The 13,954-nt window shown below is 35.9% G+C and overlaps 2 protein-coding genes across 3 annotated transcripts; both read right to left on the bottom strand.

Moving 5' to 3' along the window:
* Nucleotides 1-6,878: 6,878 nt before the first annotated feature.
* Nucleotides 6,879-8,508, bottom strand: LOC131431437 (uncharacterized). 2 transcript variants are annotated; one of them, XM_058597149.1, is made up of 5 exons: nt 8,440-8,508; nt 8,070-8,137; nt 7,795-8,004; nt 7,450-7,539; nt 6,879-7,384 (listed from the first exon to the last, which is right to left on the bottom strand). In XM_058597149.1, exons 2-5 carry the CDS (start codon nt 8,094-8,096, stop codon nt 7,235-7,237), a joined length of 477 nt encoding a protein of 158 aa, XP_058453132.1. In that variant the 5' UTR covers nt 8,097-8,137; nt 8,440-8,508; the 3' UTR covers nt 6,879-7,234. The 2 variants fall into 2 exon arrangements, with proteins under 2 accessions (XP_058453132.1, XP_058453131.1); XM_058597148.1 differs by lacking the exon at nt 8,440-8,508 and having other exon boundaries at nt 8,070-8,389.
* Nucleotides 8,509-8,681: 173 nt separating this feature from the next.
* LOC131431436 (uncharacterized) lies at nt 8,682-13,635 on the bottom strand. Its single transcript, XM_058597147.1, has 4 exons — nt 13,482-13,635; nt 13,222-13,422; nt 13,057-13,143; nt 8,682-8,866 (listed from the first exon to the last, which is right to left on the bottom strand). Exons 1-4 carry the CDS (start codon nt 13,542-13,544, stop codon nt 8,726-8,728), a joined length of 492 nt encoding a protein of 163 aa, XP_058453130.1. The 5' UTR covers nt 13,545-13,635; the 3' UTR covers nt 8,682-8,725.
* Between the last annotated feature and the right edge of the window lie 319 nt (nt 13,636-13,954).

Genomic DNA, 13,954 nt, shown 5'->3' with positions numbered 1-13,954 from the left:
TGCGAATAGAAGTAAAATTAGTTGCGGATTGTGGGTATTGGAAAGGATGGTCATCGTGAACCCGATTCAATATATTATGGATTTTGTTGTTGTTAGATTACGTGTATACCGAACCCGAGTGTAACATACCAGTTATTCATTCGTTCATTCTCATTCACATACACGGAAAGCTCCCGGATCACAAAATTGCAACATTTCAATAGTTGTTTCACGCCCTGGTTGTTTCAATTAAAATATTATTACTTACTAACACTAACATATCTTTTAATTTGTCCATTCATGTAAGAAAGTTCTCTTTTAGAATGCTGTCAGTTAGCTGAAAATGATTAGAAACGTTTTCTTGTTGAAGATTTTAAATGGAAATTGAACGTTCATAAATACGTTTATTTCTTAAGGCAATTTACATAAGTTTTTCTTCGCCGTATCATCACTTTTACATAGAATTCTTAACCTAATATAATACTAATATAGTAACAGCGATTTGAGTTTAATAAAACATATTCCTCTTATTTTTTAAATATCATATCAGCTATTTGGTTATTTATTATTAAATCTACTTAAGAACATTATTTGAACCAAGCGATTTACTACTATAAATTATAAGATAAGCTTAAATTTTTATACATTTGTTGTTGATTTCGTAACCTATTTTGAGTTTGTTTGTATCAGCACATCATTTTTATTAAAATTTTGCTATTAGATGAACTAATGGACGCAGTAGGAGTCAGAACTAACCCTCAAAAGGGTCAATTATTAAATTGAAACTTCAATTTTCTTTATGAAATGATAAAGAAGTTTCATGTAAGAAAGGTCACGACAAGCAAGAATGTCTCGAACTGGGACATTGGATAGTCTACCTTGGGTACGCAAGGAATTTATTAGTTGAGATCTGACATCACGATACTCCACGCATGTCCAAACGACATGATCAATATCGCGATAGCCTTTGCCACAAGCACAATGATTAGTTTCGGAAAGTCCAATTCGAAGGAGATGTGCATCTAACGTGTAGTGATTGGACATGAGTCTGGACATCAAACGAATGAAGTCCCTACTCACATCCAGCCCCTTGAACCATGCCTTTGTCGAAATTTTAGGAATAATTGAGTGCATCCACCGACCCAGATCATCTTTATCCCAAGAAGCTTGCCAGCTGGCAAGTGTTCTTTGGCGAGTAGCGCTATAAAATTCGATGAAAGCAATCGGTCTCTCATAAATTTCACCCTCAATAGCACCACGTTTGGCTAAATTATCGGCTCTTTCATTGCCTGGAATGGAGCAATGAGCCGGGACCCAGACTATAGTGATTAGATAATTATTATTCAATATGTCGTTCAGACACTGTTTTATTTTACCCAAGAAAAACGGTTCATTTTTGCCAGCAGCGTTTGAGCGAATGGCTTCAATTGCACTCAGACTATCTGTGAAGAGGAAATAATGGTTTGGAGATAATGTGACGATTACATTCAAGCTATAATGAACTGCTGCTAACTCTGCTATATAAACAGATGCAGGTTCTTGAAGCTTGAATGAGGCCGAAACATTATTGTTGAACATACCAAACCCTGTCGCTTCTTCAATTCGCGATCCGTCCGTGTAAAACATTTTCTCAGAGTCAATATGCCTAAACTTACTTGAAAATATTTTTGGGATTTCCATAGAGCGTAGGTGATCCGGGATTCCACGCACTTCGCGCTGCATGGATGTGTCGAAAAATAAAGTTGAGTCAGGTACATTTAGGAGGCTGACACGGATAGGAATATATCTTAAAGGGTTGATTTCCTGTGACATATGGTTAAAATATACTGTCATGAATTTTGTTTGAGATCGAAGCTCGACTAGTCGTTCGAAATTATTAATTACCATGGGATTCAGCACCTCACATCTTATTAGCAGGCGTGATGAAAGCTCCCAAAATCGATCTTTTAATGGAAGAACTCCCGCCAGAACTTCAAGACTCATTGTATGTGTCGAATGCATGCAGCCTAAAGCAATTCGCAAACAACGGTACTGAATTCGCTCAAGTTTGATAATATGAGAGTTTGCAGCGGAACGAAAGCAAACGCATCCATATTCCATCACTGAAAGTATCGTTGTCTGATACAATTTTATTAGATCTTGCGGATGAGCACCCCACCAAGACCCTGTTATTGTTCGAAGAAAATTTACTCTTTGTTGGCATTTCGTTATCAGATACCTAATGTGTCCTCCCCACGTGCATTTGGAATCAAACCACACCCCGAGGTATTTGAAAGTCAAAACCTGTTCGATTATTCTTCCCATCATATGAAGCTGAAGTTGCGCGGGATCATGCTTTCTTGAAAAGACGACCAGCTCTGTTTTCTCCGCAGAGAATTCGATACCAAGATGAACAGCCCAACCGGACAATTTATCTAAGGTATCTTGCAATGGTTTTTGCAGATCAATAGCTTTGGATCCAGTAACTGAAACAACGCCATCATCTGCCAATTGTCTTAGTGTACATGGGGTTACTAGACAGCTGTCAATGTCATTCACGTAAAAATTATAGAGGAGCGGACTGAGGCATGAGCCTTGCGGGAGACCCATGTAACTAATTCTGAGTGTTGCCAAATCGCCATGTGAAAAATGCATGCGTTTCTCTGACAAAAGGTTGTGCAAATAATTATTTATAACCGCTGGGAGTCCATGTTGGTGGAGCTTGTCTGAAAGAACATCAATGGAAACTGAATCAAATGCTCCTTTAATGTCTAAAAATACAGATGCCATTTGTTGCTTTTGAGCGAAGGCAATTTGGATGTCAGACGAAAGTAATGCAAGGCAATCATTCGTCCCTTTATTTCTACGGAAGCCAAACTGAGTATCTGACAACAAACCGTTCGTCTCGACCCAAGTGTCGAGACGTCGTAGAATAATTTTTTCGAACAATTTTCTGATGCAGGACAACATCGCAATGGGTCTATATGAGTTGTGATTGGAAACTGGTTTCCCCGGCTTTTGAATGGCGATAACTTTCACTTGTCTCCAGTCAGGTGGAACAATATTTTGCTCAAGAAACTTGTTGAACAATTCCAACAAACGTCTTTTTGCGAGGTCGGGCAGATTCTTCACCAAGTTGAATTTAATTCTGTCCAATCCAGGAGCGTTATTGTTACAAGACATGAGTGCTATGGAAAATTCCATCATTGAAAAGGGGCTATCAATGGAATCATCATTTGAAGAAGACTCTCTAATAATGCTATGCGTAGGAACGGAATCTGGACAAACTTTCCTCGCAAAATCAAATATCCATCGATTCGAGTACTCCTCACTCTCATTTCCTACGTTACGATTCCGCATTCGTCTGGCCGTATTCCAAAGAGTGCTCATTGAGGTTTCTCTTGACAAACCTACCACAAAATGTCTCCAATAGCTGCATTTCTTAACCCGAAGTATGTTCTTGTACTTGGTTTCTAAAACCAAGAATTTTTCAAAATTCTGAGGAGTTCCTCCTCCTCGTTTTAAAAACGTCTTGAAAGCATTTTGTTTCGCGTGCTTAGCATCTGAGCACTCTTTGTCCCACCAAGGGTTTGGAGGCCTTCTGTTAGACAATGGACCAAGACATCGTTTGGTTTGGGCTTGTTCTGCGGCCTCCAGAATCGAACAAACGAGGAAGTCATATTCTTCAAGTGGGGGGAGCTCTTCCATTGAATTTAAGACACTTGAGATATTACTTTGGTATTTAATCCAGTCAATATTTTTTGTCAAATCATATGGAATATTACCTGAATTAGCAATACATTTGTTACTGCTAATTGAGATGATGATTGGTAAATGATCGCTACCGTGTAAATCAGGAAATACTTTCCAGGTGCAATCTAGTCGAATTGAAGTCGAGCAAAGAGATAAATCTAATGCACTTGGACGTGCCGGAGGTCTTGGAGTCCGAGTTATGCTACCCATATTCAATACTGTCATGTTGAAATTGTCGCAAATATTATATATTAAAGATGATCTGCTATCATTGTAAACGGAACCCCACATCATTCCGTGCGAATTGAAATCTCCTAAAATCAAACGTGGAGCAGGAAGGGCTTCAACCATTTCATTAAGCTGTCGTTGTCCAACTTGAGCTCTTGGAGGAATATATACCGAAGCAATGCAAATGTCCTTTCCTTTCATGTTTATTTGACAAGCAACAACTTCTATACTAGAAGTCGAAGGAATGTTTAATCTATAAAAGGAATAACATTTTTTAATTCCTAAAAGCACTCCACCATACGGAGAGTCTCTATCGAGACGTATAATGTTAAAGTCATTAAAATTTAAAGCTATATTTGATGTAAGCCATATTTCGCACAAAGCAAATACATCACATTTTTGACTATGCAACAAAACTTTAAATGAATCAAGTTTTGGCATGATGCTTCGACAATTCCACTGCAGGACAGTGATTGTATCATTTGCGGCGGGTGATAAATTATCCATCAAAAGATACAAAACCTGAGACAATTGGCCATTGAGCTGATAACCGCTTCAAAAAGGTTCTAGCTATTGGAAGGAATGCCATTATGAGGGTCTTTAAGGGTTCAGTTATATTGAATGCTGAGAAAATCCATTCAACAATTTCCGAAAACTTCAGTAATCCTGTTGGTGGCTGTGAAATGGAGCCCACTGGATTATTGTCTTTTCTTGTGCTAGTTCCTGGATTGGTTTGTGAATTTGACAAACCAGGAGGCACAGTTTTTGGTTTTAAATTTGGCTTTTTAGATTTAACACGGGGATCTTTTTTTGAAGGTGTAATTTTAGGAGTCTTTTTTGGTATTTTGTGGTTTGTTAATCTCCTCTTAACAGACCCTTGAGGAGTGACAAACGAGGTATCTTCACTATTTCCGTCAGAGTCAGATTCCTCTGGTTCCGCCAGATTTGAAAAACCGTTTTCGGATTCCAAAGGTGGGACATAAATGATAGTTTTGAGCATTTCCGCATATGTGCGCTTAGACCGTGCTTTTAAAGAAAGCTTCATTTTGTCCTTACGCAATTTAAATGCAGCGCATACTGAAAGATCATCATGAGGATTTTCCCCACATTTTTCAATATCTTTATCGCAAAGATTATCCTTATGAGGCCCTTGACATTTTGTACATTTCGACTTATTACTACAGTACCCAAGTAACATTTTTAATATTATTAAATACTTGTAGCTGTCTTCAATGCTACATAATAAATCTTGCAATAAAACTTTAAACTCCACGAAAGCCTACTGAAAACCTCTATAAGAGCATGTTCCTGCAAAGTGGACCATTCTTCATAAGGTTTATAAATCAAAATGAAGAATCAGCATAAACCCGCTTTAAAACTCCAAATTCAAGAAAATTTTGAAACCAGCTTTACGATCAACATTAAATTTCTTTGGATGGAATGAATTCCGCTATAAATAAACTGTCGTTTTGATGATATTTTTCTTGACTATGTGTGTCATGTCTACTTTGAATGCAATCAGTAAGAATATATTATATTTTAATTACGAGTTTGAGACCTTTTCCGAACGTAAAAACTTCATGCGCTTTTATTTTTATCGTGAATGTAAGGATAAAAATAAGAATTATAACTAATCGCCTTGAAATAAATGCGGTTTTTGCGAAAGTCTCCATGATTTATGAAAATTATTTTTTGTGATTCATCGTCATTTTTGTATAAAACTATTCTGTGGCGATAAAACTTGTGCATACGATCTGAAAATGAATCATGAAAGTCCAACATATTTCCTCGTTTTTGCATTTCGAAGTTTATTTGATGTCAATAAATGCTACGGTATAGAACATCATAATGGCGGCCATGAAATTCCTTTTAATGCAAATTACACTTAACCTAAGAAGCAATAAGTCAAATAGCCTACAACTAATGTGTGATAAATGTACTTTAGAACCCTCAAATTTACTCTGAGTGAAATTGTCATAGAATGAACACGCACACACACAAAACTAGATTTATGAAAGAATTTAACTGGCAATAATGTTTTAAAGAAAATGCTTGAAAGCAATGTTTGCATGGTTTTATTCTAGTGCAAATTGTTTTATTTTTATTTTATTTTTAGTGCAGGTAAAGGGTTTTATAGAAGCTTTGAAAACTATGATATTACTGGTTAAAAGAGACACTTATTATAGTTGTCATAAAACAGGTAGTGATTGACAAATCAATTATAAAACTCCTATAAATTATAATCAAAACCATAAGGCATTCGAATTGTTATTTGGGTAAGTAGCTGTGTGGCCAAATTTTTTGCAGTTCGTGCAATTCATAACATTTGGTATGAAAAGCCGAACAGGAAGGCGAACTCTATCGATGTGGACATGGCTAGACAAGGCAGATCCAGCGAATGTTACTCGATACGAATCTGAAGGTCGATAAGTTTTGTTTCCTTCTTCGAAAGATGCTGAGTACAATTGCTTGCACTCAAGTATCCTTACTCCCTCAAGCATAGAGTTTTTAAAACGTCCAACTCCATGCTCAAGCAACTCTTTAACCGAAACACCCGCTTCGGTGATAACACCGTCTATTTCAACGTCTTTCGAAGGGATATATACGCGATATTCGCGGGTAAATAATTCACAAACAAAGAAATTGAACGTTATTTTTGTCAATTTCATGTAAATAAAAGTATGGTTCAAAAAGGGATAAAATGCTCTTTCAGCGAGCCATTCTGCTAGTGAAATAAAAACTACCAGATGCCTTGTGAACATTTTGCTAATTAGTTCCATCTTGGGATTCCAGTTAGATTAGTTTTGAAACTATAAGCAGATACTTAGATACACTATCAGTTTAAAGCAAAATTTATCCTGATTCAACGAAAATTTTCGGAAAACTTTCAACCCTAACGTTAAATTCTAATCTCTCATTATTATAAAATATTAAAAGTTTTATTCAATTACATTACGAATTATATTACATTGCGACATATTTAGGTATTTCAGTTCAACTAACTGAATAATAGACTCTAACAATTGTGACACTTTTTGCTCTCATGCATACAGACAACTGCTGCGATAGTGTGTCATGGCTCTGTTGTAGCGATGACACCTTATCGCCATTGCTCAACTGTATTATTCCGTGACCCGTTTGTGGTGTGTGATAAATAAAACTGACAGTTTAGCAACATCATTAATCGATTAGCTGTAGCCGATTTCAACTAATAAAGTTCAGGAAAACATCTAACATTCAGGTTGTTTTACGATCGCAGGCTTTTCCGTGTAGGGATTGTACAACCGAGTGTTGTCTACAGCGAAAACGTGTCCAACGTGATCGTTATCTTTTTCAGGATTTTCTTCAGATACAAACACAAATAACGATCGGCTTCCGTTCCGTACTGTAGATATTCGTTAACCCTTCGGTAGAAAAAAGCAAGTTTAACCAAAGCCGATTTAAGCTGTGGAGGATAAAAAAAGACTTGAAATAGTCCGAACAAGGACAAGAATGTATCTTTCCACTCACCTCACAGTTATCTGTTTCTATTGACGCTGACTTCTTGTGTCGGCACGAGTTATGGTGCAATCGTAGATCCTTGACAGTGTGAAACTCTTGCTATTGAACAGAAATCAAGATCAAATCATTATATAACGTCTATTTGCATAGTTTTCTAAAATTAACGTTAGTTTGATTTCCTTCGATTGGCATCACTCAAGAGAAATTTAAAATACCTCTTCTGCAAAAGCTTTGTGCAAGCTAAAGTTAACTACATTACATTGAAGATCATGACAACTGTTTACGGAAAAAAAATTTCCCTTTGTTTAGATCAAGATTTGACTTATACCTGAATATTCGGAAACAAAAACTTACCCCGCAACATTGTAAATTGAAGAAGTTTTCATGTTTACGTTCGCCTACGCCATCCAACGATAAGGTGGTAAATTTCGATAGGAGTTGTGTCACACTTTCGTGAATCTCGATAAGATAGTGCAGAAAAAAATTTCCCGATAGATCCCAGTGACTGATGATGGAATCGAACTCGTCCAAGAAGTACTTGGTTTCGGACACAAATTTTTCGACCTGTTTTCGAACAACACTGGTTATTCAATCAGTTCCACTCGTTCTAGAATCATTTCACTACTTACGTCTTTATTATGAGCAATCTGCTCCATTCTGCCGATGTTTTCGTTCCACCTATTAAAAAAAAATCAAACTATCGCGAACCGAGGATTAGTTTTTCTTAAAACACTGAATTATTCGTCGACAAATTGATCGTTCCACGACAAAAGGGCCTAGCTGTGAATGACGGTTTCTCTTTGTTTACTTTTTCTTTCGCGAATTATCAGATTGATTGTATGTTTGACATTTAACTGTCAAACCAAAGTCACAAGCTTTCGATTAATATTGGAAATCTTGGAGAAATTTCTGTTTTGGCTATTACGGAGTAATCGAAAGAGAAAGTAAACAAATAGGCCTTTTTTGTCGTGGGGCGATCGAAATGAGCAATTTAATTACAGTCGAATGGATGCTAGAGTAGAACTGATCGAACAGCGCAATTGCATCGTTCAAAATAAACTCTTTGGCAGCTATTGAATAAGATCATTTGCACTTCCGGAGGCATGTGACGGTAAAGCGGATATCGATGCTTAGTGAGGGTCAGTTGCGTGAATTGTTTCGCATCGTCTTCGTGGCTTCGGCAGACATAGACGAAAATCAAAGGTTATGAACTTGATTTCAGGAAACGTAAACATGAAGTGTTCGTTATAATTAATAAATTTTTATTGGTACTATAATACATTCGTTAAAATTTCAATGAATTGCTGACTTTTTTCAAAACTCGCTTCAGGTCTATTATCAAACTGAGGGTGTACTCCTGTCCAAAATTTATATATTCGTTTAGCCGATGACGCATGTGATCCAGTTTTCCTAATGCAGATTTGAGCTGGAATAGATATAATAGATTAGTTTTATAAAGTTATATTGAATAAATTCATATCTTAAATGCACGTATGTCTTCGAGCTCAACAAATGCTTGGAAGAATCTTAGTGTGTTTTGTAACCTACAACTTGCAATGAAACATCTAAAGGGTGATTTTTTGTTGGTATCTTTTTGGCAACACTGGTTTTGCCAGAACAGCGTGAGTCGTGTCTTGTGTCATTGTCAAACTTGTTCAGTTTGGTCTATAATTCTCAAATCTTTTGAGTTTTCTAAAATCAAATCCTACACCTCTTAAGAAATCACCCTTTACTATTCGGTGGAGACGTGGAAATTAGAGTATTTTGCAAGAAAGAAAGAATATTTATTCGTACTTTGGCGACTCGACATAGCCACACAGTGAATTATTCGGTTCTAGTCCAGTGAAAAGAATGTCCATTGGAATATAAACGAAAATTAATAGGCAATATAGCCAAATGTCTAACACTCGTAACCCTGTGATTTCGGGAGCGGGAATTCCATATCCAACAGTAACCATTCATTCAAACCCGGCAAAAATATCATATTACAGAAAAAATACAATAATCAATTTTCAGACAGATTTACTCCTAGGATAACAAAACTCGAAAAACATTAAAAAAGCAAGCGGAAGTAGACGATTTTTAGTAAACTTTATTTTAAAAATCGCTGTATCTCAAAAACTTGCTAAATTTTGTTTTGCTCCTTATTTATTAAAAATTACAGTTCTTCCATAACCAAAATAATCATTGTGTTATGCCAAACAGCCTTTATGCCAAACTCATATTATTTATTGTTTCGTAATGTTTTTTCACATAGCCATGAGGGATATTTTATACTCTAAAACGGAACTTACTTCATATTTTTTAGAAATGGCTTAACCGATTTTAACAAACTTAGACTTAAACGAAAGGTCTTATACATTCATAGCGAGCTCTTAAGTATTTTTCGAATTTGACTCTCAGTTACGGGATGAAGTGACTTTAAAATTTTAAACTGTAATTTAGAGCAACTATGCAAATTTCGTAAAAAATGCTACTAAATTTGGCTTAAAACAGTTTAAATTTGTGAGTTCATTAGTTGATGGCCAAACAATTCTCAAACAGTGGTCACAAAACTCCTAAATAAAACTCTCTTTTGACATTAAATATGCCTTACTCTTCTCTATACGGGGTCGGGTGTAAAATAAAAGTTTCAAAATAGCCGCGTAACCTTTTTGTGTCATAATTTTGAACGTTAATAACTTAATCATTTGTTGGTGGATTGATATAATTTAACAACCAATCAGTTTCAGTATTTCAATAGCAAACTATTGAAAAATATAATAGAATCGACTTATATTTTTTTTGTCTAACCCAAGTAGCACACATTATTACACTTCAATGACAGTAACCTCTATGAAACAAATCTATGGAACTAGTTGAAGACATTGCAACGTGCATTAAAACAGCTATGTAACCTGAAATGCGTAAGAGGCGGAGCTTGTGCGACTTAGCGAGGGTTGCCAAACAAGTTCTTGGTAACGAATATTTGATTTGATCCACCGCGCACATTAGTCACACTGAAACAGAAAATAGTTTGTTCCAAGTTACAATTTGTTGATGGTTTTCCCATTCAACTTTTATGACCAAAGATTGGCATCCGATAATCAGAACTAAAATATAGAATTCAATCTTGTTTAAACTCACTATATCTACTCAAAATCTACGTGCTAATTGATATTTATGGCAAAGTTGATCATTGTACTTATTGAAAACGTACGCGCCTTCTATATTTTGTGTTTTAGAACATCGACATACAGAATAATATTCATGTTTTAAATCCCGTCATATGAAATTTTGAGCTAAAAATTGCCATTGCGGGGAACGCATTTTGAGACCATAGAGACCATAAAAGAGAATTCGCTTCGTGAACTAAAGGCCATACCTTCGGCGGCCTATAAAACTTGTATGGAAAATTGGATCAAGCGTTGGCATGCATGTATTGCCGCAGGAGGAGAGTACTTTGAAGACGATAATAAAGAAATTTATTGAAAATTGAAATTTTGCGTTTTACCTTTTTTTATATATATAAAAAATATGTATAGAATTCACTCAAACTTTAAAAAAAATTTTCGTGGCCCGGAGGGCCGAATGTCATATACCAATCGATTCAGCTCGACGAACTGAACAAATGTCCGTGTGTGTATATGTGTGTGTGTGTATGTGTGTTGTCAACTAAGAGGTCGAGATCTCAGATATGGCTGGACCGATTTTAATCAAACTGGTCGCAAATGAAAGGTCTCCCCGTCACCCAGAACGCTATTGAATGGTTTTGAGGTAGGATGTTTACTTTTTGAGTTATACGAAGTTTTATGTCAAAATTTTTAGTTTTTTGACAGTATCTGTCACACTTGACCTTGAAAACAGAAAATGTTTCTATACTTAGATTCCACACGGTAATAGCTACCAACAAGCCATAGATTGTTAAAATCCGTCCTTTTTCAACGAAGATATCGACATTTTTGTATAAGCGACTTTTCCCTCTATTCCAGCAGTAGGAGTTTTGAGCGCTGTATGACAAAGCAATGCTTGGGAGCAACGTGAAACACGATTTTTATACTGTTACATACAATTGTTTTCAAGTACCAAAAGACTGTGTACAGCATCCTTTTTCATGACATTTTGCCTCGGACCTATTTTAGCACCTCTCGTTTTTGGCAACATAATCGTTCGAATATGGCATATGTAAACCAGATGATATCAGCATTTTCGAGTTGGAAGTAATTACTTAATGATATTGATTTTAACTACTTGAAGCAATAAATGCTGGAAAAACTTACTTTCATATACCATACGACTCAGTTCGTCGAGATCAGCAAATGCGTGTGTGACAAATAATTTCACTCAATTTTCTCGGAGATGGCTAAACCGTTTTCTACAAACTCAGATTCATATGAAATGTAGTATACTCCCAAATAAGGTTCCTGAATTACGTTTGGATCCGACTTTTGATTGCGGAACCACAGGATTTTAACTACTTGAATCAATATCATTGTGAAACGAAATTAAAATAATGCAATTCATTTTACTCGTAGATGGCTGAACCGATCTAAGATTCAAATGAAATCAAAAAACCATCTATGATTCAAATGAGAGGTCTTAAAATCCTATAAAATATCACACATAGTATAAAAATGTCCATTTCACAAAAATTAATCAGGTTTATCGGGTTTACAGATTTGGATAGTCGTTTACGAAATAAATTTATTTCTGTTTAAGCGGTATTCGTTTTTGGATTCGGAATGTAATTTATCTGATTTCGGCTACACCGATTTTAGAACTCCGGTTTCAGTATCGAATCGTTTCTCAAAGCTCAATCATTTTCTAAAAAAGGCCAAATCGAACTTTAACAAAAACTTAATTTAAGGACTTAAGGTCCCATACAAAGTTGGTAAATTTTATCCGATACTGGAATTACAGATGATGAGTTTTTAAAATTCATACCGATATAGAAGATGTAAATTGTTTGGCGTATTAATTTATGGCCATTCGAATCATTTTGGGTTATGCTAGTTCCTGAATACCGGCTCTGGAAGTACCATAAATAATGACGAAAAACTCTAAAGTGGAACTTACTTCGACATCTCATGGAATGTTCAATCGATTGTCACACGTTAAGATTGAAATTCGATACGATTTGCAGTTTCGACATTACAGGATAATGAGTGATTCAAATCTCAATTTGCCGTTCAAAACGACGATAATTAAAATAATTTCATGAGAACTAAAACACCTAAGAATATCCATACGAAAAACACATGCGGATTGATAAAAAAGGTATCATCTCACTGCTAGATGGATTAATCACGTTTTCTAATAAAATTCCGGTTCTTTTTTGATCATAAGGTACAACTGAAAATCCGTTAAAAATCACCATTGCGTACGACTTTCCACGCATTAATTATCATTGTATGGAAATCGAACGCAAGATCCCATAAGCTACTGCTGGGCTGCTCAAAGCGCCTCTACAGGAGAATTGCTACTTGGTGATTGCTTTTTAAAACAACCGTTAAATTTCTTACACACATTAAAATCTCTACTTGGATGTCTGTTCTCTGTGGTCAAAGGCTCAGTCTATGCCATAGTGGGATAGTGTTAATTTTGGTAACAATTAGTCAAAATTTGAGTAAAACTTACCTCAATCACGTTTGTCAATCGAGCAAAAGGTTCATTATGAACTGCATGATAATGTCTTCTCAGATCTCCGGCATCGGGAAACATTAGCTACAATGAATTCAACAAATTTTTATTTTGTATGCCATCAGTGCCAAGCTATTACAAATAACTACATCGATTACTTACTCCACAACAGAACAACTCTTTCTCCAGATTTCCTCTACCGTCGTCGTACGGTGCTGCTTCGAATTTCAGCAACAGCTGTTGTATTCTTGATCGAATTTTCCGCAGATAGCTATGGAACACACTCCGATACAGATCTTTGTGCAGAACGATTTGATCGTATTCCTTCAAGAACTGTTTCACATCGTTGCTTATTTTATCCAACTTCAGAAAAAATAACTGGAATTATTTTCCAATCAATGAATCTTACCCAATTCACTCACGTTTCGATATTTGTGGCTATAATTATACACCGGTATGTGAACATAAGCTGTTGTTCTAACCATGGCTGAAATGAAAATACCCTACTCTTCCTGGCAGCTTCCCGTTTGAAATTGAAAGTTTCAAGATAGGAATGGCGTTGAAGAGCAGTTCTAAAATGGGTTACGTGGAATATAAAAATAAATCAACGTGAAGAGTAATATCAATCAACTGGCATAATCAATACTAAATCGCTTTGAGTGGGTTTCGGAAGATTTAACGTTTGTTTGATTTATGCTGTAGCAATTCAGTTGTTTGTTCGCTTTGGATCGCTTTAGATTTATACTCAGCAAAGATGCTCCAGACGAACTTTAGTTAGATATTAATATCTAGCCTAGATTTTAAACTGGTGAATTTTGGTAACAACTTGAACAATTGTAATAAATTTTATGATGGCAAGCAACTTTGACTACTGAAAATTTGTGTGCTTTAAAGT

The sequence above is a fragment of the Malaya genurostris genome, chromosome 2 (assembly GCF_030247185.1).
Source record: "Malaya genurostris strain Urasoe2022 chromosome 2, Malgen_1.1, whole genome shotgun sequence".
Taxonomy (NCBI): domain Eukaryota; kingdom Metazoa; phylum Arthropoda; class Insecta; order Diptera; family Culicidae; genus Malaya; species Malaya genurostris.
The sequence above is the reverse complement of the archived record's forward strand: the minus strand, read 5'-3'. Positions and strand labels throughout refer to the sequence as shown.

Coding starts and splice junctions, on each gene's coding strand:
- LOC131431437 (XM_058597149.1), bottom strand. CDS start 8,096: ATGGAGCAGATTGCTCATAATAAAGAC. Junction 8,005..8,069: donor AGATTGCTCATAATAAAGAC/GTAAGTAGTGAA, acceptor GTTCGAAAACAG/GTCGAAAAATTTGTGTCCGA. Junction 7,540..7,794: donor TCAATTTACAATGTTGCGGG/GTAAGTTTTTGT, acceptor TCTGTTCAATAG/CAAGAGTTTCACACTGTCAA.
- LOC131431436 (XM_058597147.1), bottom strand. CDS start 13,544: ATGGTTAGAACAACAGCTTATGTTCACATACCGGTGTATAATTATAGC. Junction 13,423..13,481: donor ATAGCCACAAATATCGAAAC/GTGAGTGAATTG, acceptor TTTTTTCTGAAG/TTGGATAAAATAAGCAACGA. Junction 8,867..13,056: donor GATTGACAAACGTGATTGAG/GTAAGTTTTACT, acceptor TATCTATTCCAG/CTCAAATCTGCATTAGGAAA.